Source organism: Trichomycterus rosablanca, chromosome 1, assembly GCF_030014385.1.
Source record: "Trichomycterus rosablanca isolate fTriRos1 chromosome 1, fTriRos1.hap1, whole genome shotgun sequence".
Classification (NCBI taxonomy): Eukaryota; Metazoa; Chordata; class Actinopteri; order Siluriformes; family Trichomycteridae; genus Trichomycterus; species Trichomycterus rosablanca.
Genome location: NC_085988.1, coordinates 9,963,437 through 9,988,464, shown reverse-complemented (window position 1 = coordinate 9,988,464; position 25,028 = coordinate 9,963,437). Strand labels below are relative to the sequence as shown.

Sequence of the window (25,028 nt, the reverse complement as noted above, 5' to 3'; positions counted from 1 at the left end):
CCACATCCGGGAGAGTTACGGTGTGGAGAAGCCCCAAAGAAGCGTACCACCCAGACTGTTGCATGCCCAGAGTGAAGAATGGGGGTGGATCAGTGATGGTTTGGGCTGCCATATCATGGCATTCCCTTGGCCCAATACTTGTGCTAGATGGGCGCGTCACTGCCAAGGACTACCGAACCATTCTGGAGGACCATGTGCATCCAATGGCGGTGCCGTGTATCAGGATGACAATGCACCAATACACACAGCAAGACTGGTGAAAGATTGGTTTGATGAACATGAAAGTGAAGTTGAACATCTCCCATGGCCTGCACAGTCACCAGATCTAAATATTATTGAGCCACTTTGGGGTGTTTTGGAGAAGCGAGTCAGGAAACGTTTTCCTCCACCAGCATCACGTAGTGACCTGGCCACTATCCTGCAAGAAGAATGGCTTAAAATCCCTCTGACCACTGTGCAGGACTTGTATATGTCATTTCCAAGACGAATTGACGCTGTATTGGCCGCAAAAGGAGGCCCTACACCATACTAATAAATTATTGTGGTCTAAAACCAGGTGTTTCAGTTATTTTGTCCAACCCCTGTATATATATATATATATATATATATATATATATATATATATATATATATATATATATATATATATATATATATATATATATATATATATATATATATAAGATTAAAATAAGATTAAAAGTGGAACAAAAACTTCCAAGCTAGTAAGGTGAGGGTATGTTTTAACCACACACCGTACATATATAGCCTGAGTTTAATCACAAGAACCAGCAGTGGAATTTATTAACGCTACATGGGCTGAATCTCAAACAGCACCCCCTTCCTACAAAGTGTTCTATAGAATACACTAGGATCGGTGGGCTTGTAGTGCACTACAGGAGTTGGAAGGTATTCAGCCACAAAGTGAGAGGCTGCTTCAGCCTGACAATATGATCTGAAGATGTAAAACAAGACAATGCTGTAAAAAAAGTAAATAATTCTGCATCAAATATTATTTAGAATGTTTTACCTTAGCATATCATGCAGCTCTATGATTGTAAAATAACGCACATATTGGGAACACAGCCGTTGAACCGAACGCGCATGCGCAGCACAAGGCAACGTTGATTGAGGAGCAGAGCAGCAATTTCTAACGCCCAAACTGGTAAGTGAATAATTTTATGGTTTACCTAGCTAGCTGTTACTATTTATTACGCTTATATTTCATGGGTGATCTTAAACAAAACACGAACAGCATTTAAAAAAACAGTATTTAAAAATCGCATTTACAAGTGTTATGCTGAGTAAAACAGCCGGGTGTAAACAGCAACAGAAACACCACTTAAACAAACTGAGGTCAAATAAAAAGTCGTGATATTGGTTCATTTTACGCGAAATATTTGTGTTTGTTTTGTTTTATCTGGTTATATACAGCATGAAATATTTGGATGAAAGTCAGGACTGATTGACAGTTTACCTCAACAGGCAGGTTATCTACAATACACACAGCTAACAGCTAACGGCTCATTTACCTCAGGACTGCACTGCAATATCGTTCTGCATGAAAAAATACAAGCACATCGATATTTAGTCAAGGTAATCCAACATGCTTTAGAATTACGAAAATATAAATGTTGGTATGTTTAAATCAAACGGGGATTATAAAAACCATAATATTAACTTCATGCAGGGTAATATTTTAGCTGAAGTTACTGTATTTTGACGAGGATTTCATGTTGGAGGTTGATAAATGAGTGAACACTAGAGCTAACTATAAGCTAAAATTAGCTCCCGCGCGCGGGAAACAAGTAGCTAATACAAAATAATGAATATAAAATAATTATTCATCATTAAGTGCTGTTAAATCCATTCTAATTTCTGGCTCACTAGAAAACAACTTGTCTTTCTCCAAAAGAGTTACTGTCAATTTGGAAATTCCAAAATTAATGTTTTGCACAGCCACATACCTTTCTGCACTAACCAGTTGAATCAGATTCTCACAGCTACAGGCTAAACCAAATTTAGCTTTCAGTAACCATAATTATAAAAGCTTGATTGATTTACATGTTAAAATTAGTTATTTCTGTTCATTTGTGTAAACGTTCTCTCTGTGTAAACTAATCTTTAATTTCAGTGAAATCAGTGGGTCAGAAACATCTCTATCTTAAGAGGCTATCTAAAAAGCGCACAAAATAATAAAATACGTTTTATTTCCATCTTGCACAACGAAGTATTTATTTGTTGCCTATGTGTTACTGCACCATCACCATTAGATGTATGGAAACAAAGTCAAATGTGTATGTATTATTAATGTGTCATCATATTATACGATCAATTTTTTACCATCATACGTTTATTCAGTTTTCAGCTTCTATACTTTATTGAATAAATAAACGGTACAGTGATCCACAAACCAGCCAACTTTGTTTCAAAGTTCATTAGTAAAGTGTTAATACTACATTTTTTCTTTTCCCTTTCAGAGCATCTGACTGGAGATATTCTGAAGAGCAGAAAAAAAAACAGTTAAGTGTATAATGGAGAGACATTGGTGGAATACAACACGCAGCAATTTAAGGAAGAAAGCTAAGAAAAGGATCGATGGTTTACTAGAATCTTTGAGTGAAGAAGATGTGGGCGGAAGTTTTGGAGATGTTTCCTTAGTGTCCCCCAAAAACTGTGCGATATGTGTGTCAGGGAATAATGGGGCTAGTATGTCATCTTGTGACAGTTCTGACGATGATGAAGATTCTCCCAAAGATGATTTAGCAGGCTGTTTGAGAGAGTGGGCAACTTGTTTTAGTATTTCGTTGGTTGCGTTGTCTGCTCTGCTGTGTATACTGAAAGCTCACCATCCATCCTTGCCCAAAGATGCACGATCATTGCTCAAAACACAAACTTCATACAATGTTGCTTATTTGGCTGGTGGATCATTTTATTACTTTGGTGTGTTGAATATGTTCAGTGGGGTGTTTGAAAAACTGTCATCTTTTGTCCCAAATCGGCACACTTTTAAGTTACAGTTGAATATTGATGGTCTTCCGATTTTTAAAAGCTGTGCTGTGCAATTCTGGCCAATTTTAGGGATGCTTAAAGGCTGTACAAAGAAGCCTGTTTTAATAGCCATATTTTGTGGTAATTCGAAGCCTCGGTCATTGTCAGAGTACCTGAAAGATCTGGTCAGTGAATTGAAGTCAATGAGTAGTGGGTTTGTTGTCAGTGGTAAAACTTTTTACTTGACATTGTCCTCAGTTGTTTGTGATGCTCCTGCTAGGGCATTTATTAAGGGTATTAAATCCCACAATGGCTACAGCGGCTGTGACAAATGTGTACAGTCTGGTGTTTATATCAGCAATCGAATGACATTTCCTGAAGTGGATGCAAGACAAAGAACAGATGTGTCTTTTGCAAACTTAGAGGATGAAGACCATCATGTGCGACCATCATTCTCCTCTTTCTGAAACCACTGTTGGTATGGTCAGTGGTTTTCCACATGACTACATGCATTTAGTGTGCTTAGGCGTGATGCGTCGCCTGCTGGACTTGTGGATGGGCAATGGTGGCCCCTTGCATTGCCGGATTTCATCTCAACAGGTGTCTTGCATCTCAGAAAAATTGATTGCTCTGAGGCCTAATATACCAACAGAATTTGCCAGAAGACCTAGGGCGCTTTCTGAGCGGTTACGGTGGAAGGCAACAGAGCTACGCCAGTTTTTACTGTACACAGGTCCAGTAGTTCTGAGAGATGTGTTACCTACTGAGATTTATCAGAACTTTATGTTGTTATCTGTGAGCATCTACATCTTGGCAAGTCCTTCATATTGTTTGTTGTTGAATAGCTTTGCAGAAACTTTGCTGGTGTCATTTGTTGATCATTTTGGGGAGCTCTATGGTCATGAATTTTTGGTTTATAATATACATGGGCTGATACACCTTTGTGGTGATGTAAAGATTCATGGCCATTTGGACCTTATATCAGGGTTTCCTTTTGAAAATTACCTAAAACAATTAAAAAAAATGGTCCGGAAGCCTAAATACCCATTGTCCCAAGTCATACGAAGACTTTCAGAACTTAATTGTTCCACAGATGTTTCTTTGCCCTCCCCTAGAACAGCATTGAAAATGCAGCATTCGGGTGGTCCTGTCACTCAGACCTTTGAAGGAACCATTTGTCAGTTTAAAGAGCTGGTAATGGATGAGTTCATCATTAACACATCAGAGAGGGATTGCTGCATTACAGTGAATAGCAAAATTGTCTTGGTTCAGAATATCATTGTCCTTGAGGGAGTGAAATACATTGTCTGCAAAGAATTCAGGCATGCCACAAAGGTTTTTGACTATCCTATTGATTCAACAGATTTAGGAATTTGTTTTGTGTCAGATCTCTCTTCTACTCTACTGTGCCTTAAGCTTGAAGGCTGTATACGGAAGTGTGTCCGGTTACCTGTAGAGTCTGGTTTTGTCGTCATTCCGCTTCTACATGCAGAGTCCTCCTAAATATTTGAGATATTGTGACCAAAAAAGTTTACCTAATAGTGATATATTCCAAACAAGAGCAACAGGAATAATGATATAAAATGAGCATAAATCTAGGGTTATCACTTGATTTTTGGTCACAATATTCCATTGAATTAAAAGGGGCTACTTTACAGTTTACTGTGTTTTATTTTATTTTATTTGCAATGTTACATAAAGCTGATCTAATATGTAGTATTGGCTGCGTGTGCCACCCTTAGCGTATACTAAATATCATATCAACAATATTTTAAACCTGCAAATTGTAAAGAAGCCAGTGTCTGAGTGGCTAGCAGAGTGTAGCAAACATGTAGAAATGAAGGTTGAGCTGTAGGGTTTAGTGACTGACTTGTATATAGGTTCATCCTAATTCTTTGTCTGAAATATGCAGTGGTAACAGATTTTTATTTATTTTTAACTGTGATTCATGGTCTCTGTGCAGACAGACCGAGTGCTGACTGACGGGCTCTTAGTGTATGTGAGTTTGATTTAATTTCAGCTATTACTGTTTGTTGTAAATGCTATCATTACAATTTCATTGACGTTACTGCTTATTGATGCCAATACTTATCAATATTCTTATTAATACTACTCTCCATAATTTATAATTGTCTGTGTGTGTGTGCTTGCTTTTATTTTTAGATAATGTATTATATTGTAGAGTTTTTACAAACAAACGAAGTTGCAGTTGTCCCATCAATTTGGGTTAAAAATGGAATGTGTCAGTGGCCGCTGACATATAAAATGAGTGACATCATGAGAGCTACACGGAATCAAGAGCAGCCTGGAGACCATTGGGAGTCATACAGTATAAAGATTTTATATACAACTGGTATGTACATAAAGGATTTATTTGCAGATTGACGGAGTTTAACTCTGGTTAATACTTGTGGAGACGTACCTCCAATTTAATGTACATTGTAGAAAGTTTTTTGCATTGTGGGAATGGTTTCTTCTGTCTACAAGGAGTTCAAACTGTACTTGCAACTCATTTAACAAAATTTGCCCTTTTTTCCTTTGTTTCTCTTCAGACAACTATAACAGTGCACGTTTGAAACTCCCTGAGGCAGAAGCCATGACCGACATCCACACAGCGGAAGAAGATCAAGATGACACGATGGCAAAAAAATCCAAGAAAAAAAAAAATGTAAATGAGTTAAAAGTTATTTTCCTATATTGTAATGCTTGTCATTTAAAATAATTTAGTTTTCTATGTATTCCCCTCACAAGACCCAACAAAAGACTTCTTGACAGTACAAGTGATGATGACCTCCCTATCAAAAAGAGCAAAAAACTCCCACCACCACCAGTAATAAAGCATCCAAACCCAGGATTGGCTAGCTCCAAGATTCAACCAAGACCAGTGAGCCCCGAGACCGGAGGTGGATCGGCAAGCCCCGAGACCGGAGGTGGATCGGCAAGCCCCGAGACCAGACGTGGAACATCTCAAAGCAGAAGATGGCCGTCTCAGACTCATGATTTTGCATGTGAGTAATTTTATAACTTGTTTACAATATGATGTTCTAAGTCAGTGTTCTTGTTACTGTTTAACTTGATGCTTTTATTCTGAGCGACTTACAAGGTTACTTGTATTACAGATACGTCAACATGTTAGGAGTCTTGCCCAATGAGTGTAGCACAGTGTGGTTACCCAGCCTGGGAATCAAACCCCAGATTTCTTTCAGTCTAAATTAATATGAATTTCACTGCTTTTAATTACTGGGTAAATAGTATTAGCATGACCTAATTACATTTATATACAGTTTATTTAAATCTGCCTATATCCTAAGTCTAACCCTTTCTGTTATCATGTATTGTTTTTATTGTTTTTCAGCTGTTCTACATCATCTACTGATAAAACAAGAAATGGTCATAGACCAATTGAAGATCATCCTGAGGACTGTTCAGGCTATACAAGGAAGTACTGGAGGTCCAAGCGAGCAAGATTTTGATGAAGGGGCACTGCCGCTTACGGATCTTGAGTCACTGCTTGATCTAGAGAATGTTCTGAAAAATGAACAAGAGCTCAAAAACAAAATGGTAATAATACATTTTACGTCTTTCTGACTTTTCTTGATGAAATGTCTGTATCTTGGACACACAGTTAGTGCATAATTGTTTGCAGATCACTGCTTTGGGGCTTAATGGAGGGGTGGACCTGAAGGATACCGTGTGGCGAATTATGAAGCGAACTGTGACTAACTCTTTGGCCAAGAAGTTGAACTGGCGGGGCATAAATGGGAAAACGGCATTCAACAGCTTGTTACTAAAAGATGTGATTGCTGGTAAGTGCTGTATTGTACTACTGACTTGTTTGGTTACCATTAACTCTGATTTCTTTGAAATTGACTTAATGCTTTAAAGTCACAATGTTTCTGTGTGATAAAAATAGTGTACTTCTTGCCCACTTTTGTTCCACTATAACTTAAGGAATGAAAAAATAGAAATTAAGCGTTTAAGCAAAAGACTAGCTTTTATATTGAAATGCATTGTTTGGTGTGTGAAGTAAAATGATGTGGATTTGTTAAGATGTTGACCCATTTAAAAAGTTATGAGAAGTTGTCAGTAAATCAGAATGAGATTAAAAGAAAATGTCATCTGTGATAAATGAAGTGTTCAATTCAGTGTGAGTGTGAATAGGTTAATTTCGCATGGTTAACGTTTTTCATTTTAAAAAGGATAAAAGGCAACAACTATTTTAAACATTTTGTTAAAATGGCAGATGGATTTAAATTAAAATTTTGAGCTCAGTAGTGCATTTATGAGAGTCATGTTTCCAATTTCATTTGAAATTTATTGATAAAATTCTATAATAACACTTGCTTTAATAAGTATTATAATCTCTGTTTTTTGTTGTTGTTTGTTTGTTTTTTCCATAAAGGAGCTGTTAGAAGAAATCGGCTCACCAGACTGGCAACAAATCAAGAAATTGAGTTCTACATAAAAAGATGGCTACATTTAGCAATAGACAGAGAAGGAGGGAGGAGGTTACGGCAGGGGAGACGGTCTGTCTTGTAAGGTCCCCCCCTCTTCTTATCATTTGTAGCTCTCTGGTCCTACTTGGATGCTGTCTATGCAACGGACAGAAGGAGAGAATTTCTCTTTGTTAACTTTGGACTGTTTGATTGTTAAAGATGTTGGTGCTGTTTGCAAATATTCACTTGTTCCTGAGTTTCATTCTGACCATTGTATTGGATGGAGAAGAAGAGAGGAAGTTATGGCAGCATCCTCTTTTTTTGTCAATTTAGTTATTTTTGGTTTTAAAGAAACACAAGTATTGTGTGCACTATGATTTCAGTGTTTATTTTAAATGTTTACTGGACAGGGCAATGGAAAGAGAAAGCAGGACAGTAGTTTGAATGTTAGATTAAATTGTTTTGCACTATTCCAGTGTTTGCTTCCATTTTTTGCTTTCAGATGGCATTGAAATAGTATATAATATATATATATGATGCAATTTCACCTGTCTTGGATAGAAATCAAGGTTAAGTATCCTGAGTTCAAAAATTCTTTCATTCCAGTATCCTGTGTGAAGGCCTGTAAAGACTGCAACAAAAGTGAAATTGCAGAATATACTGCTTATTAATTGCTAAAACACTGCATGGTTTTTCCCAACAGCTCATTGCAGAAAAATGTGTTCAGGACTCATAAATTTAGCAACAATAGTGAGTTTATTATTATGCATTAAGAAGAATTTCATATCAAGTAGACTTAACATGCTGTAAAAATAAGTACATGACTTAAGAGTGTAAAAAGTGCTATGAAATGGTGTCTATATGACCATGTCTGCGGCCCGGAGGGGTCTGCCCAAGTGCCGTCAATCCATCCGGCAAGTGAGCCGGATGGAAATGGGGAATGTGGGCCAGATCTGGGCCAGAATCATTTTACTGTCTGAAATGAGTCTGGTGCAGACCTGTTCCAGATATGGCCCACATCTTGTGGTCAGCTTCTGGTCCAGATTTGGCCCAGTTGTGTGCTTCACTTTGGACTGACGTGTGGCCCTAATCTGGTGCACATGTGGCCCAAATCTTGGAACTGGGAGTGGTCCGCCCAATCGCCGTCCATCCATGTGGCAAGTGGGCCAGATGAAAATGGGGGATATGGGCCAGATCTGGGCCAGAATAATTTTGCTATCTGGGAAGTTACCCAGCCATGAGCAGACATCAGAGAAAGTGTTTAATGAACTATGTCCCAGTCCAGTTAGCAAATTTTCAGGGCAGCCTTTAAAATGAAGCCTAAAACTTTACTTGCTGAACTGTTCCTGGTTAAAGATGTGTCTGAGACTCCCGTGGAGAGGGACCTGAGTGGTAATAAGTCACAAACTAGAACCAGTCACTAGACGACTAAATCAAAGCTGACCTGAGTGATTACTTGATGTCCCCCAGTGTAGATACTGATACAGACTCACTTCAGTGGTGGAACCAGTACACAGGCTCGTGTTCCTTTCAAGAAACCTGTAAAGAACTTTTTGTGGTTTTGCACTTTTCTTAATGTAAGGAACCGCTGCACATTACTTAAAGTGAGTTTGTGAGCTATGCTTAAAAAAGGATATAACTAATTAAGATTTCTATTTAGTTTTATTTATTGTTAATTATTGTTATATTGTTATTGTTATAAAGTTTGAGTCCCTTGAAAGGATGATTATAGGTGGTGCTGTTACTACTTTAGCATTTCTGCAGTCTTTTAAATTAAAATGCAAAGAAATTGCATTATACAAGAACAAACAAACAAAAAAGTCAAATCGCCCCAAGAAATGTGTTGAAATGTGTTGAGTACTCTTCATCTGCGGTAACCAGTACCAGTTTCTTGCCTTGCCACTGTTCACACTGGTGCAGCTTTTGCCAGCGATGCACCATCCACACTCTCTCTGTCCTAGATTTTCTGCTCGCCACCACCAACTGGTGGAATGCTTTCAGCTGGTTGTCCCAGTCAGCAGTGTCGGACACTAACTCGAACTGTGTTAAGTACACTGTCCAGCTGCTGTTGCCCTCATAGCACCATATTTGTGGCAAGTTTACCAGATCCAGTAGATGAAGCTGAGGGTGCAAGGGTGCCATTTTTCCACCTCTAACTTATCTAATGACTGCTGCAAATTGTATACATCTCCAACACTTACACTAAATCACCCCTCCTCAGGGTCAACTCAATGCTGAGAGGCGACAGTGCTACTCACCGAGCCAACATTGCAGAAAACAAAATGGAAACAAAAATAGAAATGGACAAATAGAAATAAGGAAAAAATACACTGATCATGCCATAAATAACACAATCATGTGTATAAAGTGGCGTAAAACCTAAATAAAATAATTGGGTTGTTTTTGACACGTACTGAAAATAACACAAGTAATTAAAAAAATCACTGAAATACAATTAAAAACAGTTAAAATCAATAAAAAATACAATAAAACCTGCACTTTGGTTTTACTTCTTTATTGTTTTCCTCCTAATTGTTGAGATAATTGATCATGGAATACTGTATTCCTTACCAAGTTCAGTACCGGCGACTGTGCTGTTATTTTCTATGAAGTGTGACGGCGGTGCACAAAGCTTATCCTGACTTATTGTACTAATACAGCGAGTGAGGAATTTTATTAGTGGAGGAACTTATGAGCAGTAATAATGAAGAGAAGTTTAGTGCTTCTGTCTCCTTCTTTCACTACATTAAACCACGTTAAGCTTTATTTTGAACCAGAAGCGTTTTACACTCTGGGAGAAGCTGATTCTGATTCTCACTATTACTCAGAAGCTCGAGCTGTAACACAAGTTTAACAGTTTACTGCTTGGCTGTCAGGTCTGTTTTTGTGTGTTTTCTACCTGAAGGAAATGCCGAGTTTTTTAAGGCTTTTCATTTAGAGAGTTATACATAAGAGAAAATGTATAGTTTAATATAGTATCAGAAAACAGCTAAATGCCTTGAGGATATTTTACCATGCTTAAATTATAATAAAAAACTATGAAAAATATATGTGATAGTTTCAGTGAGTGTAAGTAGGAATGCAGATCTGTAATGTCATTACCAATACACTGTATATCTGTTGCAAATGTTGTTTACATTCACCATTATACATTTTTAGCTAATTCTGATCTGTATTGATTAAAGTTGGAGAGAAAAGAGTCCATGTTGGTCTCCAAAGCTTTCCAACACAAAATAAACAGATTATACTGCAGCCAAAATACGTCAAATGCATTGTTTGTATTTTATTGTGTCATTATTTAATACATTTGTGCCTTTTTGGCTGTAAAGCTCTGTCCACACACACAACAAGTTTAAGGGAAACGTCAAGTTTAATGCTACACATTTTTCAATGCAGGGCGAAGTCAAATGTCCTTGAAATTTGATGTCTTGAGTGGGAAAAAAGTTTAGAAAATTTGTTTAAAAAACAAATGTAAATGCCTTTTTAAAAACTTCACTTTCATGCTACCCTGTGTAGGACCAGAGAGACAATCCTCGTTTATCGGAGAGCTTAATGCCATGAGAGGAGTACAGGAAGTCCTGTCATAAAATAAATACCACCAGTTATAAAATGTTGTGAAGCCTGGCCGCTATCAGGGAGCAGCACGACACAGTCTAACTGATCCCATCCAACTCAATATGCATTAACATTGTCCCGTGTCTTAATTACATTATGAGTAAATACATGCATGGTCTTGTGTATCACACGATACATTGTACACATAGTGTGTAATTATTTACACAATACATAAGTGCATTACTTGAAGGGAACTTTTAAAAGGTTTTTATCTGTTCCCTGAGTGGATCAATAAAGTATTACATAGAACAATGGCCAATAGCACATTACTGTATCACATTAATGCTATTGTATATGGGTGTACCACTCCTCACCCATAAACACCATGTGTTATACTCTCTCTGTTCTCCTGTGCTAGCCTCATTCTCTACTAGTCTCTTTAAAAAGCCTTCTGCTTCTCTCCGATCTCAAGATAATCTGTAATGTGTCCTCAGTCGTGTCGGTGTGGCTGGAGATCACACTGAACTCTCCTCTTGTTTCACTTGAGTCGTGCTGGGCTTCTGTAGCCTCTACAATCCTGGGATCACATATAAGACTGAGATTAACACCGAATCACCTAGTCAAAGACATGAGTCTGATGTTAATGATCAGTGGTCCTGGATAGACTGTCTGATTAACAACTACATACAAGAGAAACATTATAATAAAGGTACAAAAAGAGAGACAAATCTGGAACTGCTCTGGAACTGACAAACATAAATTTGTTTATAATGAACAGGAGACTCATAATTAATTATAGTTCAGTGGGTCAGAAATGAGTTGTAGGAAAATGGCCAGTAGTGAACGTAGCACTACACTGATCAGCCATTACATTAAAACCACCTCCTTGTTTCTACACTCACTGTCCATTTTATCAGCTCCACTTACCATATAGAAGCACTTTGTAGTTCTACAATTACTGACTATAGTCCATCTGTTTCTCTACATGCTTTGTTACTCCCCTTTCACCCTGTTCTTCAATGGTCAGGACCACCACAGAGCAGGTATTATTTAGGTGGTGGATGATTCTCAGCACTGCAGTGACACTGACATGGTGGTGGTGTGTTAGTGTGTGTTGTGCTGGTATGAGTGGATCAGACACAGCAGTGCTGCTGGAGTTTTTAAATACTGTGTCCACTCACTGTCCACTCTATTAGACACTCCTACCTAGTCGGTCCACCTTGTAGATGTAAAGTCAGAGACGATCGCTCATCTATTGCTGCTGTTTGAGTCGGTCATCTTCTAGACCTTCATCAGTGGTGACAGGACGCTGCCCACGGGGCGCTGTTGGCTGGATATATTTTTGGTTAGTGGACTATTCTCAGTCCAGCAGTGTTTAAAGGTGTTTAAAAACTCCAGCAGCGCTGCTGTGTCTGATCCACTCATACCAGCACAACACACACTAACACACCACCACCATGTCAGTGTCACTGCAGTGCTGAGAATCATCCACTACCTAAATAATACCTGCTCTGTGGTGGTCCTGACCATTGAAGAACAGCATGAAAGGGGGGCTAACAAAGCATGCAGAGAAACAGATGGACTACAGTCAGTAATTGTAGAACTACAAAGTGATTCTACAACCCCTGGCAAAAATTATGGAATCACCACTCTTGGAAGATGTTCTTTCAATTGTTTAATTTTGTAGAAAATAAATAAATCACAGACATGCCACAAAACTATCATTTCTCAAACTGTCAACCCTCTGGCATTAAGAAACAATAAAAAAAGAAACAAATATAATAGTTGTGGTCAGTCACAATTGCTTTTTTTTAGATCAAGTAGAGGAAAAAAATATGGAATCACTCAAATCTGAGGGAAAAATTATGGAATCATTAGAAAACACTGCACCATTATTACTTTGTTGCACCACCTCTGGCTTTTATAATGGTTTAAACTCTCTGAGGCATGGAGTTAACTAATGACAAACAGTATTCTTCATCAATCTGCCTTCAACTGTCTCTTATTGCTGTTGCCAGATCAGCTTTGCAGGTTGGAACCTTGTCATTGACCATTTTCTTCAATTTCCACCAGAGATTTTCAAATGGATTGAGATCCGGACTATTTGCAGGCCATGCCATTGACATTATATGTTTTCTTGAAGGAAAGTTTTCACGTCCTTTGCCCTATGGCAAGATGCATTATCATCTTGAAAAATGAAGTCATCATCACCAAACATCCTTTCAACTGATGGGATAAGAAAAGCGTCCAAAATTTCAATGTGGACTTTGGCATTTATTGAAGACCATCTCCCCTGTGCCTTTACCCGACATGCAGGCCCATATCATCAACAACTGTGGAAATTAACATGTTTTCTTTAGGCAGTTATCTTCATAAATTTCATTGGACAGACACCAAACAAAAGTTCCAGCATCATCACCTTGCCCAATGCAGATTCGCGATTCATCACTGAAGATCACTTTTATCCAGTCACCCACAGTCCACGATTGCTTTTCTTTAGCCTACTTTAACCTTGTTCTTTTCTTTTTAGGTGTTAATGATGGCTTTTGTTTGGCTTTTCTGTATGTAAATCCCATTTCTTTTAGGTGATTTCTTACAGTTCAGTCACAGACATTGACTCCACTTTCCGGCCACTTGTTTCTCATTTGTTTTGTTGTGCATTTTCTGTTTTCAAGACATATTGCTTTAAGTTTTCTATCTTGATGCTTTGATGTCTTACTTGGTCTACCAGTATGCTTCCCTTTTACAACCTTCCCATTTTGTTTGTACTTGGTCCAGATTTTAAACACAGCTTACTGGGAACAACCAACATCTTTTGCGACATTCCACAATGATTTATCTTCTTGAAGGAGTTTTATAATCCTCTCATTTGTTTCAACTGACATATCTTGTGTTGGAACCATGATTCATGACAATCTGCTTTGTGCAACAGCTTTCCAAGGTGTAAGCACTCTTTTTAAACTGAAGAATAATTAGCAAATCTAATCTGCTGCAGATGTTTTGTTTTTAAACTGCAAATTACAGAGTGATTCCATAATTTTTTCCTCAGATTTGAGTGATTCCATATTTTTTTCCTCTACTTGATTTAAAAAAAGCAATTGTGACTGACCACAACTATTATATTTGTTTCTTTTTTTTATTGTTTCTTAATGCCAGAAGGTTGACATTTTGAAAAATGATAGTTTTGTGGCATGTCTGTGATTTATTTTTTTTCTACAAAATTAAACAATTGACAGAACATCTTCCAAGAGTAGTGATTCCATAATTTTTGCCAGGGGTTGTATATGGTAAGTGGAGCTGATACAATGGACAGTGAGTGTCCACTGGTTATGGCTGATCAGTGTAACCCTTTAATAGATGTTTGTTACTGATTGCTTTATTAGCTGTGAAATGTTAAAGGAAAATAAACATGTAAAATATTTTAAGGGGAAAATCTGTTGTTCAAAACCGTTATTAATGTGAACCTGGGGGTCAAACAAACAACAGCACTGGATTCTACTGTCTGGAACTGTGCTGGATATTCGTGTTTAATAAATAACGGTGAAAAGCTAAATCCTGGTTCCTGCTGTTATAAATTAAAGGTTTTGCATAAATTTGCTTTCTAAGTGGTAATTCGGTCAGATGTTAATTATTGTGTGCTAGCATTTCACTCCCACTTTCACAATAGTACATATCTGACATGCAGGACACTTCTTTAATTAGGTTGAAGGTATGGCTCTCTTCATTTTGTAAGTTTGGGAGCTTTTACCTTGAAAAACATATTTGCTCAGGCAAGGTCTCAAAGTAAAACCTGCATTACTACTTGTGTTAGCTACACCTTATTGTCATATGGCTGATTTGCTTTTTACCTTTTCCTTTTTACATGTATGGATTTGTTTTATCAAAGTGTGATGACCACAAAGTGTCATTTGTATTTATATGTTTTATTTTATTATTATTATTTGATATATTTAAATCTGACACTTGAATCCTCTTGTCAATACTAAGCTTTTTAAGTGTAAGTACGCCTGCTGTTCCCTGGTGCTACCAGTAGGAGGCAGCATGTAGTCACAATTTCGTCTCAGACCAGAGGGGTCTGCACAGTGCAAACCACTTTCACCTTCTCCACGTTTTATTACATTACAGACTCATTCTATAATAGATTGAGTTCTTTGTTCGTCACAAAATTCTACACAGAATAGCCACAATGACAAAGTAAAAGCAGGTTTTTAGACATTTGTGCTATCATAAAATATCATATGTACACAAGTGCGCACACCCTTTGATATGACACCCAAAAGTGAGCTGAGGTGCATTTAGTTTTCACTGATACTGCTCGAGATGTCTCTACAGTTGAATTGGAGTACACCTGTGGTCAGTTCAATTGATTGGACATGATTGGGGATTGGTAGCACCTGCCTGTATAAGGTCCCACAGTTGACAGTGCATATCAGAGCAAACTCCAAACCACAGGTTCAAAGGAATCATCTACAGCACAACTTCTTTTTACCAAGGGCCGATTTCACATAAACACCTAAACCAGAGGGCCACACATTTCATTTTTACAGATCTGTCCACATGGATTTGTAATACAGTTAGGGCTGGGTGATATTGAAAAAAAAAAACGATTATTTTAAAATGTATTATTGATTCTCGATTGCGATTTTGTTTTTGTATAATTCAACTGAAAAATTTTAATTTAAAAGACTGCAGAAATGCAAAAATAGTAACAGCACCACCTAATTATCCTTTCAAGGAACTCAGACTTTATAACAATAACAATATAACAATAATTTGAACAAAATAGAAATATTAATTAGCTATATCCTTTATATAAAAAACTCACAAACAATTCACTTTAAATAATGTGCAGCATAAGAAAAGTGCAAAACCACAAACAGTTCTTTACAGGGTTTTTAAAAGGAACTCGAGCCTGTTTACTGTTTCCACCTGTTAAATATGATGTAACGCTCTTATTTTGATATGGAATGTTATGTTATGGTTCAGCAGCCAATCAATCACACTGATGTGATATAGTGTGTTATGTAATGACGCATCCTATGTAGTCGAGTGAAGCATACCCAAGAGAGTGGTCATGCTCAAGTTCAGTTCTGTGTTTATAATAAAGAAAAATAACTGAGAAACTCCGCTCCGCTTATTATTCGCCACGTAGGTTAAGTCTGCGCAAGTAAGATAGTCACCTCAACAGGTTATGGGCCCAGAGCCGAAGGTTAGCGAGCGTGAGTAGTTAGTTAAGCGCGACGTATTACGCGGGAAAAGAAAAGTTTGGAGCTGAGGAGAAAATTGTGGTGAAGATGGCTAGCCGAGCCACTGGAGCTCCAGCACCACAGCTGTTGTTCGACGGGTCTGAGGAGAAATACGACCTGTGGGAAACAAGGTTTTTGAGCTGCCTACACATCCTGAAGCTAAAGGGGACAATATTAGAAGAACCGGATCAGCCAAACGACGATGACCGACGAAAGAATGCCGACTGCTACGCCGAACTGGTAAGGCTAATCGATGACAAGAGCCTTTCGCTAATCCGACATGAGGCTGCTGAAGATGGCAGAAAAGCACTAAAAATACTGCGAGAACATTACGCTGGTAAAAGTAAGCCGAGAATCATTAACATGTACACATCGCTAACAAAGTTGCGCATGGAAGAAAAAGAGACTGTTACTGATTATCTGATAAGGGCAGAGAACATTATCACAGCGTTAAGAGAAGCGGGGGAAACCCTCAGTGATGGACTGATCGTGGCTATGGTGCTAGGCGGGCTACCAGATTCGTTCAAGCCGCTAGCGGTGCATGTGACACAGAATGAGGATAATGTCACGTTCGCCGACTTCAAGAGAAGGCTACGAGTTTATGAAGAATCGGAGAAAATGAAAATGACAGAACAGAGTACAGACAATGTAATGAAAACGTATGCAAGACAGGGCAAAGGGCAAAGCAGACCAGAAAATGGAAGAAAAGACGACGATGCAGACATTACGTGCTATAAGTGTGGAACAAAGGGACACAGAGCGCGAAAATGCTACAGGCGAGTCTGGTGCAGCCATTGCAAGAACGCCACGCATGCAGAGTCCCTCTGCAAGAAGAAGCATGGGCAAGATGACGCCAGGAAATTCGCGGAGGAGCAAGATGGAGCCAACGATTCCCTCTTCATGGCCAACTACGTCCAGAGAGAGAGACCACCGGGCCACGTGAAGAAGAAGGGGATCATGGTGGATGCGGGAGCAACTTCTCACATCGTCAACGACATCAGCAAGTTCGAGAGCTTCGACCACTCGTTCCAGCCAAGCACCCACTTAGTGGAGTTAGCGGATGGAAGCAAGTGCAGCGGGATGGCGCAACAGAGAGGAACCGCGGTGATCCACCTGCTGGACAGCAGGGGACAGCAACGCAGAGCGCAGCTCCGGGATGCGCTCTACATGCCTACATACCCACACGACATCTTCTCGGTGTCGAGAGCAGCCAACGGAGGTGCGACGGTGATCTTCGAGAAAGGGGACAATCGCATACTCACCAATGACGGTCGCAGGTTTGACATACATGAGAGTGGTAACTTGTATTATTTACCTACTGTTAAGAATGATGCTGACCAATTGAAAGTGTGTCATGATGTCCAGACCTGGCATCAGATATTAGGTCATTGTAATTTTGAGGATGTGAAAAATTTACAAGGTGTGGTGAAGGGCATGGAGATTAAGGGAGGTTCATCTGGGTTGAATATGTCATGTGAGGTGTGCACACAAGGGAAATTCACACAGACACGAAATAGGGAGCCAGATAGGAAAGCAAAAAGGCCCCTAGAGCTAGTACACACTGATTTAGCAGGCCCCATGCGTACTCCGAGCATGGAAGGGCACCGATATGTGCAGTCTTTTACAGATGATTATTCAGGCACTATGTTTGTGTACTTTCTCAGATCCAAAAGTGACACAGTCAAGGCCACAGAGAAATTCTTGGCAGACGTAATCCCCTACGGGCAAGTCAAGTGTATCCGTTCAGATAACGGCACTGAATTTACAGGTCACGACTTCCAGACACTGTTAACCAGAAACAGGATTAGACACGAGACGTCTGCGCCTTACTCACCCCACCAAAACGGTACTGCAGAAAGAGGTTGGAGAACACTCTATGAAATGAGCAGATGCCTACTGATTGAAAGCGGGTTACCTGATAACATGTGGAACTACGCTGTTCAGACCTCAGCATATGTGAGGAATAGGTGCTACAATAGGCGCACAAAGAAGACAGCATACGAGCTGTTCACAGGAAATGTACCCGATCTGTCCAGATTGCAGAAATTCGGATCCGTGTGTTTTGCTTACAAGCAAGAGAAAGGCAAAATGGAATCGCGATGTGATCAAGGGGTTTTCATAGGCTACGACAAAAACAGCCCGGCGTACTTAGTATACTACCCAGATACAGAGAAGGTCCAAAAGCATAGGTTGATAAAATTCACAACAAAGACGACAAACGAGAAAGGTACACAAACAGTTCAGTCACAAACAGGTTATGGGAACATACATACCATGGTTGACAACACTGATGAGAGGGTTAATGAGAAACTTGAAAATGCACAAGGTCAGAGTGTTCAAAATGGTGGTGTTGGTGCTTCACCTGAAAAGACTGAGCGTACACAGCCAGGTGAAGTCACAGAGACTGTTTACAGAAAGAACCCACCAAGAGCCAAAAGGAGACCAGCTCACCTGCAGGACTATGACACAGGTGAAACAGAGGACAATCTAAACACTTGCATGGACTTTTGTTACAGGGCAGTGTGCGATGTGCCTCATACTTACCAGAATGCCATTGCGTCAACCAAAGCAAGGCAGTGGAAAGCTGCCATGAGAGAGGAGATGCAATCTCTCGAGGAGAACGAAGTCTTCACCCTGACCCAGTTGCCACCGGGCAAACAGACAGTGGGGGGTAGATGGGTTTATGCGCTGAAAACAGAAATTGATGGGTCTGACAAATACAAGGCAAGGTACGTAGCAAAAGGCTACAGTCAGAAACCAGGTACAGATTACGACGAAACATTCTCACCCACAGCTGACATGACAAGTGTGAGGGTTGTGATGCAAAAAGCAGTCCAGGATAACTTAATCTCACACCAGATGGATGTTAAGACAGCTTATTTGCACGCTCCAATCGATTGTGAGATTTACATGGAGCAACCTGAGGGTTTTGAGGAAAAATCAGACAAGGATGAGAAGCTAGTGTGCAAGCTTCGGAAATCCATTTACGGATTAAAACAATCGGGGAGGAATTGGAATGCGATGCTGCACACATGCTTGGTTGAGAATGATTTCGTCCAAAATTTTGCTGATACATGTGTTTACACACGGGAAAGAAACAATGAGAAAGTGATCCTAATAATTTGGGTTGATGATCTCATCATTGCTGCCAACAATGAGAATGTGATGAAAAAGGTGAAGCGGATGCTCACTGAAAGGTTCAAAATGAAAGACATGGGAAAACTGAAACATTTCCTAGGGATCGATTTTGAACAAACAGATGGTGTAGTAATAATGTCACAGGAGAGATTTGTGAACAAGGTTTTAGACAGATTTGGCATGCAGAACTGCAAGCCTGGAGAAACACCATGTGAACCTAAACTAGAATACACAGAAAATGCAAAGGAAATGCAAGAACCAAGAAAATACAGGGAGGCTGTAGGAAGCTTAATTTACTTGTCCACATGCACGAGGCCAGACATTAGTTTTGTGGTCAGTAAGCTCTCCCAGCACTTTGCTGAACCAACTGTTGAGCACTGGAACACTGTTAAACACGTGTTCAGATACCTCAAAGGTACAATGAAAAAGGGATTGTACTTCAGGAGAAATGACACTGAAAAACTAGGCCTAAGAGTCTACAGTGATGCTGATTGGGCATCAGATTCGGCCGACAGACGAAGTACTTCAGGGTATTGTGCCAGTTTAAGTGAGGGTAGCTCTTTGATATCCTGGAAAACAAGAAAGCAACCAACAGTAGCTTTGTCAACATGTGAGGCAGAATATATGGCCTTAGCATCAGCCATACAGGAAGGCATTTACCTAGAGCAACTGCTTAGTGGTATTGACAATTATCAGTATGCACAGACAAAGGTGTACGAAGACAACCAAGGTGCTATAGCATTGGCCAAAAACCCTGTAAACAGACAGAGGTGTAAGCATATTGACATTAAGTACCACTTCATAAGGGAAAATGTAAATAATGGAAGGTTTATTTTGGAGTATTGTCCTACTGAGCAAATGATTGCTGATGTTTTGACCAAGCCAGCTACTAAGCTGAAATTGAGGAGCTTTACAAGACATATGTTTGGTAATTGAATGTAATGAGTTATATTTTCTGGTTTAATGAGTTGTTATTTTGTTTTCTATGTGATGCAATGGAATAAGAGCGAGTGGGGGTGTTAAATATGATGTAACGCTCTTATTTTGATATGGAATGTTATGTTATGGTTCAGCAGCCAATCAATCACACTGATGTGATATAGTGTGTTATGTAATGACGCATCCTATGTAGTCGAGTGAAGCATACCCAAGAGAGTGGTCATGCTCAAGTTCAATTCTGTGTTTATAATAAAGAAAAATAACTGAGAAACTCCGCTCCGCTTATTATTCGCCACGTAGGTTAAGTCTGCGCAAGTAAGATAGTCACCTCAACACCACCATATAAGTGAGTCTGTATCAGTATCTACACTGTGGGACATCGAATAATCACTCAGCTCAGCTTTCATTTTGTCCTCTTGTGACTGGGGGGGGGGGGGGGGGGCATGGACGGGGCACATTCCACGTCTAACCATATGGACTACAATTCCCATGAGCCCCTGGACTGTCACGTGACTACCCAATGTCCCCGGTCAGCCAATCCTGATCGCGCTCACCGGAGTTTTGATTCAGTTCAGCTGTGTTCGGTTCCATGAATCTTATTTAAACTCTTCTGTTTGAGTCTCGTTGTGAAGTTTTGCTGATCGTGTTTGTCTCCTTATTTCTGAATCTAACCGTTACCGTGTATAATCCTTCTTGTCTTCCGTTTCCTGCCTGTCTGTTTATCCTCTGGTTTTGGACTCTGCAGGGTTTTGTTCACTGTTTTTGCCCTTTTAATATTAAACTTTCTCTGATTTATATTCCGCGAGCGTCTCCTCAGTTTCTGCCTCGTGACACGTTGGTATTTTCATTAAAATATAAAGTATGTAAACAATCGCCATTGTCACATTCTAACATCATGTGAAAACGTTCATTCTAACTAACAGAATTAATCGTAAAAATCGCCCAGCACTAAATACAGTTACATAAAATCAGGTAGTTACAAGAAATGTGTTGGTCTGACACCAACTGATTAATGTGGTCGCAAGCACAGCAGACAAGAAAATACCTGTATGTCCATTCAGGGTTAAATTTTATATGCTCGAGATCCACTTTTCTTTGTTTACTCGTATTGGTTTGGACAAACATGGTACCGCTGAAGTAACTTGTATTTACATCATTTACTTTTCAGTCGCAAGTTCATGGAATTACCCGGTGAATTTAAAGTGACAGCATCATTTATTTAAAAATGCATCAGCACTTCATTTGGCGGGCCGGATCGAGAGTTTTGCCGGGCCGGATCTGGCCCGCGGGACGTATGTTGTGCACCCCTGATCTACAGGATCATATCAGGGCACAGATCTGGAGAAGGGGACAGAAAAAATGCTGCAACTTTACAGGTACCTTTATTGACATATATCTGTATGGTTTGTACAGAATAATTATTTATGCAAGGAACAAACAAAAATGATTTTTTTATGAAGAGAACTGACAGCATGACTGTGTCCCTGTGCATAAAGCTAACTCTATAAAGACTAACGTGAAAATGATCTTGTGATGAGGATTTTTTATCTGAATACATTCACTTGGATTTTAGCTTATTCGATAGAAGCTAAATTTCTTATAACTAGGTTTTACTCATCTGTACCAGAGGTGCCAATACTTAAGGAAGGGACTGTATAAGCAAGATAAAAACAACAGAGAAAACCAGTCTCTGTAAATCAATCCACACATAAAGAACAAATACATGTGATGAAGACAAACCAGAGCTGAATAACAGCCAGATCCACCTGGGTCCTTCAGGAGAACAGAAACCAGTTTCTGTTTAATTCAATAGTTTATTTCTGAATAATTTAATATGTAAATAGTTCTTAAAACTATACAAGTAAGCACTAATATTTAATTCTGTGTTTGTGGTTTTATCTTGCACTGGTTATCAGATACACAGCAGGATCTGTTGAGTCTGGTATGTTTCCTGAAGCATCAGGTGAAGCTGGTGTAGATCAGATGGGTGAAATCAGACTCTGTACTGAACTGTAGTTCCACTTTCTGCAGATTTAAATAATAATAATAATAATAATAATGAATCTAATTATATATTAGAGAAAAAATGTAATATATTTCATTATGAGAGTTTTTGTACCTTCTCATTTGAGTCACCAGAGGCAGCATGTTTATCTGAAATAAAAAAGAAAACTCACAAAGAAAATAATCTCAGAAATATAAAATACATACAAATGCTTTTTCAGATGGACAAACTTCAGGAGTTCAGAGATCCAACAATAAACTGGATCATCTGATTCTGATTGTGTAAGTTCATGTCAACATGAAAAATCTCTGGAAGAGAACATACACCAACAACCCAGCGACCTTAATGTTCCATGTAGTACACTTACTATTGATATTAATTATGCTACAACCATATACAGAACCTATATATACACAACATATACACCATACAGTTCAATACAGTATCATCATTGTTACTACCACATCAACATTTTCACTCTGTTTATACAGAACATACAACCCCAAATCAGAAAAAGTTGGGACAGTATGGAAAATGCAAATAAAATAAAAACACAGAGTTCCTACATTTACTTTGACTTTTATTTGATGTCAGACAGGATGAAGCTGAGATATTTCATGTTTTATCTGCTTCAACTTTCATTTATTAATAAACACCCATTCCTGCATTTCAGTCCTGCAACACATTCCAAATAAAGTTGGGACGAGGGCAATTTAGGGCTAGTAATGAGGTGAAAAAACTAAATAATGATGTGATTCCAAACAGGTGATTTTTGGTACAAAAGCAGCATCCAGGAAAGGCTGAGAGTCTCTGATGAGTAAAGATGATGAGAAGATCTCCAGTTTGAACCTCAAAGAAAGATTGGAAGGGATTTGCATGTTCTCCCTCTATAGTGCAGAATTAAATCATTCAAGGAATCAGGAGGAATTTCAGTGTGTAAAAACCAAAGGCACAAGCTTAAGCTGAACACCCGTGATCTTCCATCACAACGACGACCCTGTACTGTTGTACATCTTAATACGTGTTTGCAGGAAGAACAAAACAAAATAAAAGCTGAAGCACTAAATCACTTGGTCTCATTGATGCCAAAACATATTTTAAGTGATGAAAAGGACGGCAACATTACGGCAAGGGGTAAATGATTTACCGTCCCAACTTTTTTTTGGAATGTGTTGCAGACCTGAAATGCAGGAATGGATGTTTATTAATAAATGAAATGAAGTTGAGCAGATAAAACATGAAATATCTCAGCTTCATCCTGTCTGACATCAAATAAAAGTCAAAGTCAATGTAAGGAACTCTGTGTTGTTATTATCTGCTTTTTCTATGTCGTCCCAACTTTTTCTGATTTGGGGCTGTATAATAAGTACAAAAATAGTTACCACTACTCTTAAAGTGTATTGATCATTAGTGTGACAGTAATACACTTTAGTACACTGCAGCATATTAAAGATTAGTAAACTTAAGTCTGTTTTTTTTCACCAGGGGATGCAGGACTTCTTACTTTGCTCTTTACAGCAGAACACACACAAGCAGACGATGTTCATCAGTACAGAAACTGATGTGATTATAATGATGATCCAGTAGAAACCAGGACCTGAAGACGTTTTAAGATCAGGAGGCTCAGTCTTGTTTTCAGATGTTTGATTTTGATGATCTGAAATATAAACAGGAAGTGAAACAGTGCTGAGGAAAATCTGTGGTTCTGTACAATAAACAGTGAAACACTTCAGAACAACAGATCATTATTTCTTATAGTTATATTTGGGTGTTCTCTGGGCTCTTTGGGTTTCTAGTTGTCCTAGGCTTTGGACCCATTGTGACAATAAACAGGACAAAGTGTTTGCTAAAAGTGCAAACACTGTTTCCAGAAAAGTTGGGACACTTTCTAAAAATGCAATGAAATCTGTAATTTGTTAATTCCTATAAACATTTATTTAACAGACAAAATAACAAAAAAAAATCTTTCATTTTCAGAGGAAAAAATGTAAAAAAAAAATTGTTTTTAAAATTATTGATAAATTAAGTAAAAAAAAAATTTAAGGAAACTTTTTGAAGAACCCTTGTGTATGCAGATCACCCATGCTTTTTGTTGGTAACAGCCTGGATGGTCTTTTTTATCTTTGGCATGTAGAATCTGACATCTGTTTTTCCCAACAAGCTGAAACATGGATTTGTCATATGACAGAACTTGTTTCCACTGTCTTTCAGTACATTTCAAATGACTTTGAACCCAGATGAGTGTGTGTGTTTTTTTTTTTTTCTACAATTTTTTTTAAGATTTATACTTTATTGATTTTCTTCTCTCAATTTCACAATATAAAACAAAACAAATACTTCTGCAGATACATGACATATATACCGAAGAGTGAAAATTTTAAGAAAAAAACTGTCAACATAGAAAGAGTAAAACATCAACGAAAAACACAGTAATACAGCATGTATCCTCATAAACTCACAAAAGAAACCTTATCATTTTAGAAAAACCTGAACATTTTTAATGCCGTTCCTCATAGGTTGAAGAACAGTAAAATGAATAACTCCCCACTACATACATTCAATTATCTGATTCAATCTCTTCCTCTTCTTCTAAATAACTTAAATATCTTCCCCATTTTTTAGTAAATCCGTCCATCCTCTGCATGAGCCTAAATGACATTCTCTCATAAGCTGCCACTTTTGCCAATTCATTTTGCCATTCATGTAATTTCCATTTCC

The 25,028-nt window shown here is 38.6% G+C and overlaps 1 protein-coding gene and 1 long non-coding RNA gene across 4 annotated transcripts; both read left to right on the top strand.

Moving 5' to 3' along the window:
- Window positions 1-1,486: 1,486 nt before the first annotated feature.
- On the top strand, window positions 1,487-7,897 carry LOC134318730 (uncharacterized). 3 transcript variants are annotated; one of them, XR_010013423.1, is made up of 10 exons: window positions 1,487-1,596; window positions 2,481-2,522; window positions 4,955-4,990; window positions 5,155-5,344; window positions 5,544-5,659; window positions 5,743-5,999; window positions 6,111-6,235; window positions 6,347-6,552; window positions 6,638-6,797; window positions 7,394-7,897. XR_010013423.1 is itself a non-coding variant. In XM_062999663.1 (9 exons), the coding sequence occupies exons 5-9, from the start codon at window positions 5,622-5,624 to the stop codon at window positions 7,528-7,530; spliced, it is 798 nt and encodes a 265-aa protein (XP_062855733.1). In that variant the 5' UTR covers window positions 1,487-1,596; window positions 2,481-2,522; window positions 4,955-4,990; window positions 5,155-5,344; window positions 5,544-5,621; the 3' UTR covers window positions 7,531-7,897. The 3 variants fall into 3 exon arrangements, 2 of the variants coding, with proteins under 2 accessions (XP_062855733.1, XP_062855740.1); XM_062999663.1 differs by lacking the exon at window positions 6,111-6,235; XM_062999670.1 differs by lacking the exons at window positions 1,487-1,596; window positions 2,481-2,522; window positions 6,111-6,235 and having other exon boundaries at window positions 4,965-4,986.
- Window positions 7,898-21,223: 13,326 nt separating this feature from the next.
- LOC134318723 (uncharacterized) lies at window positions 21,224-24,048 on the top strand. Its single transcript, XR_010013422.1, has 3 exons — window positions 21,224-21,681; window positions 22,531-22,591; window positions 23,796-24,048. It is a non-coding gene; the product is annotated as an uncharacterized LOC134318723 (long non-coding RNA).
- Window positions 24,049-25,028: the final 980 nt, after the last annotated feature.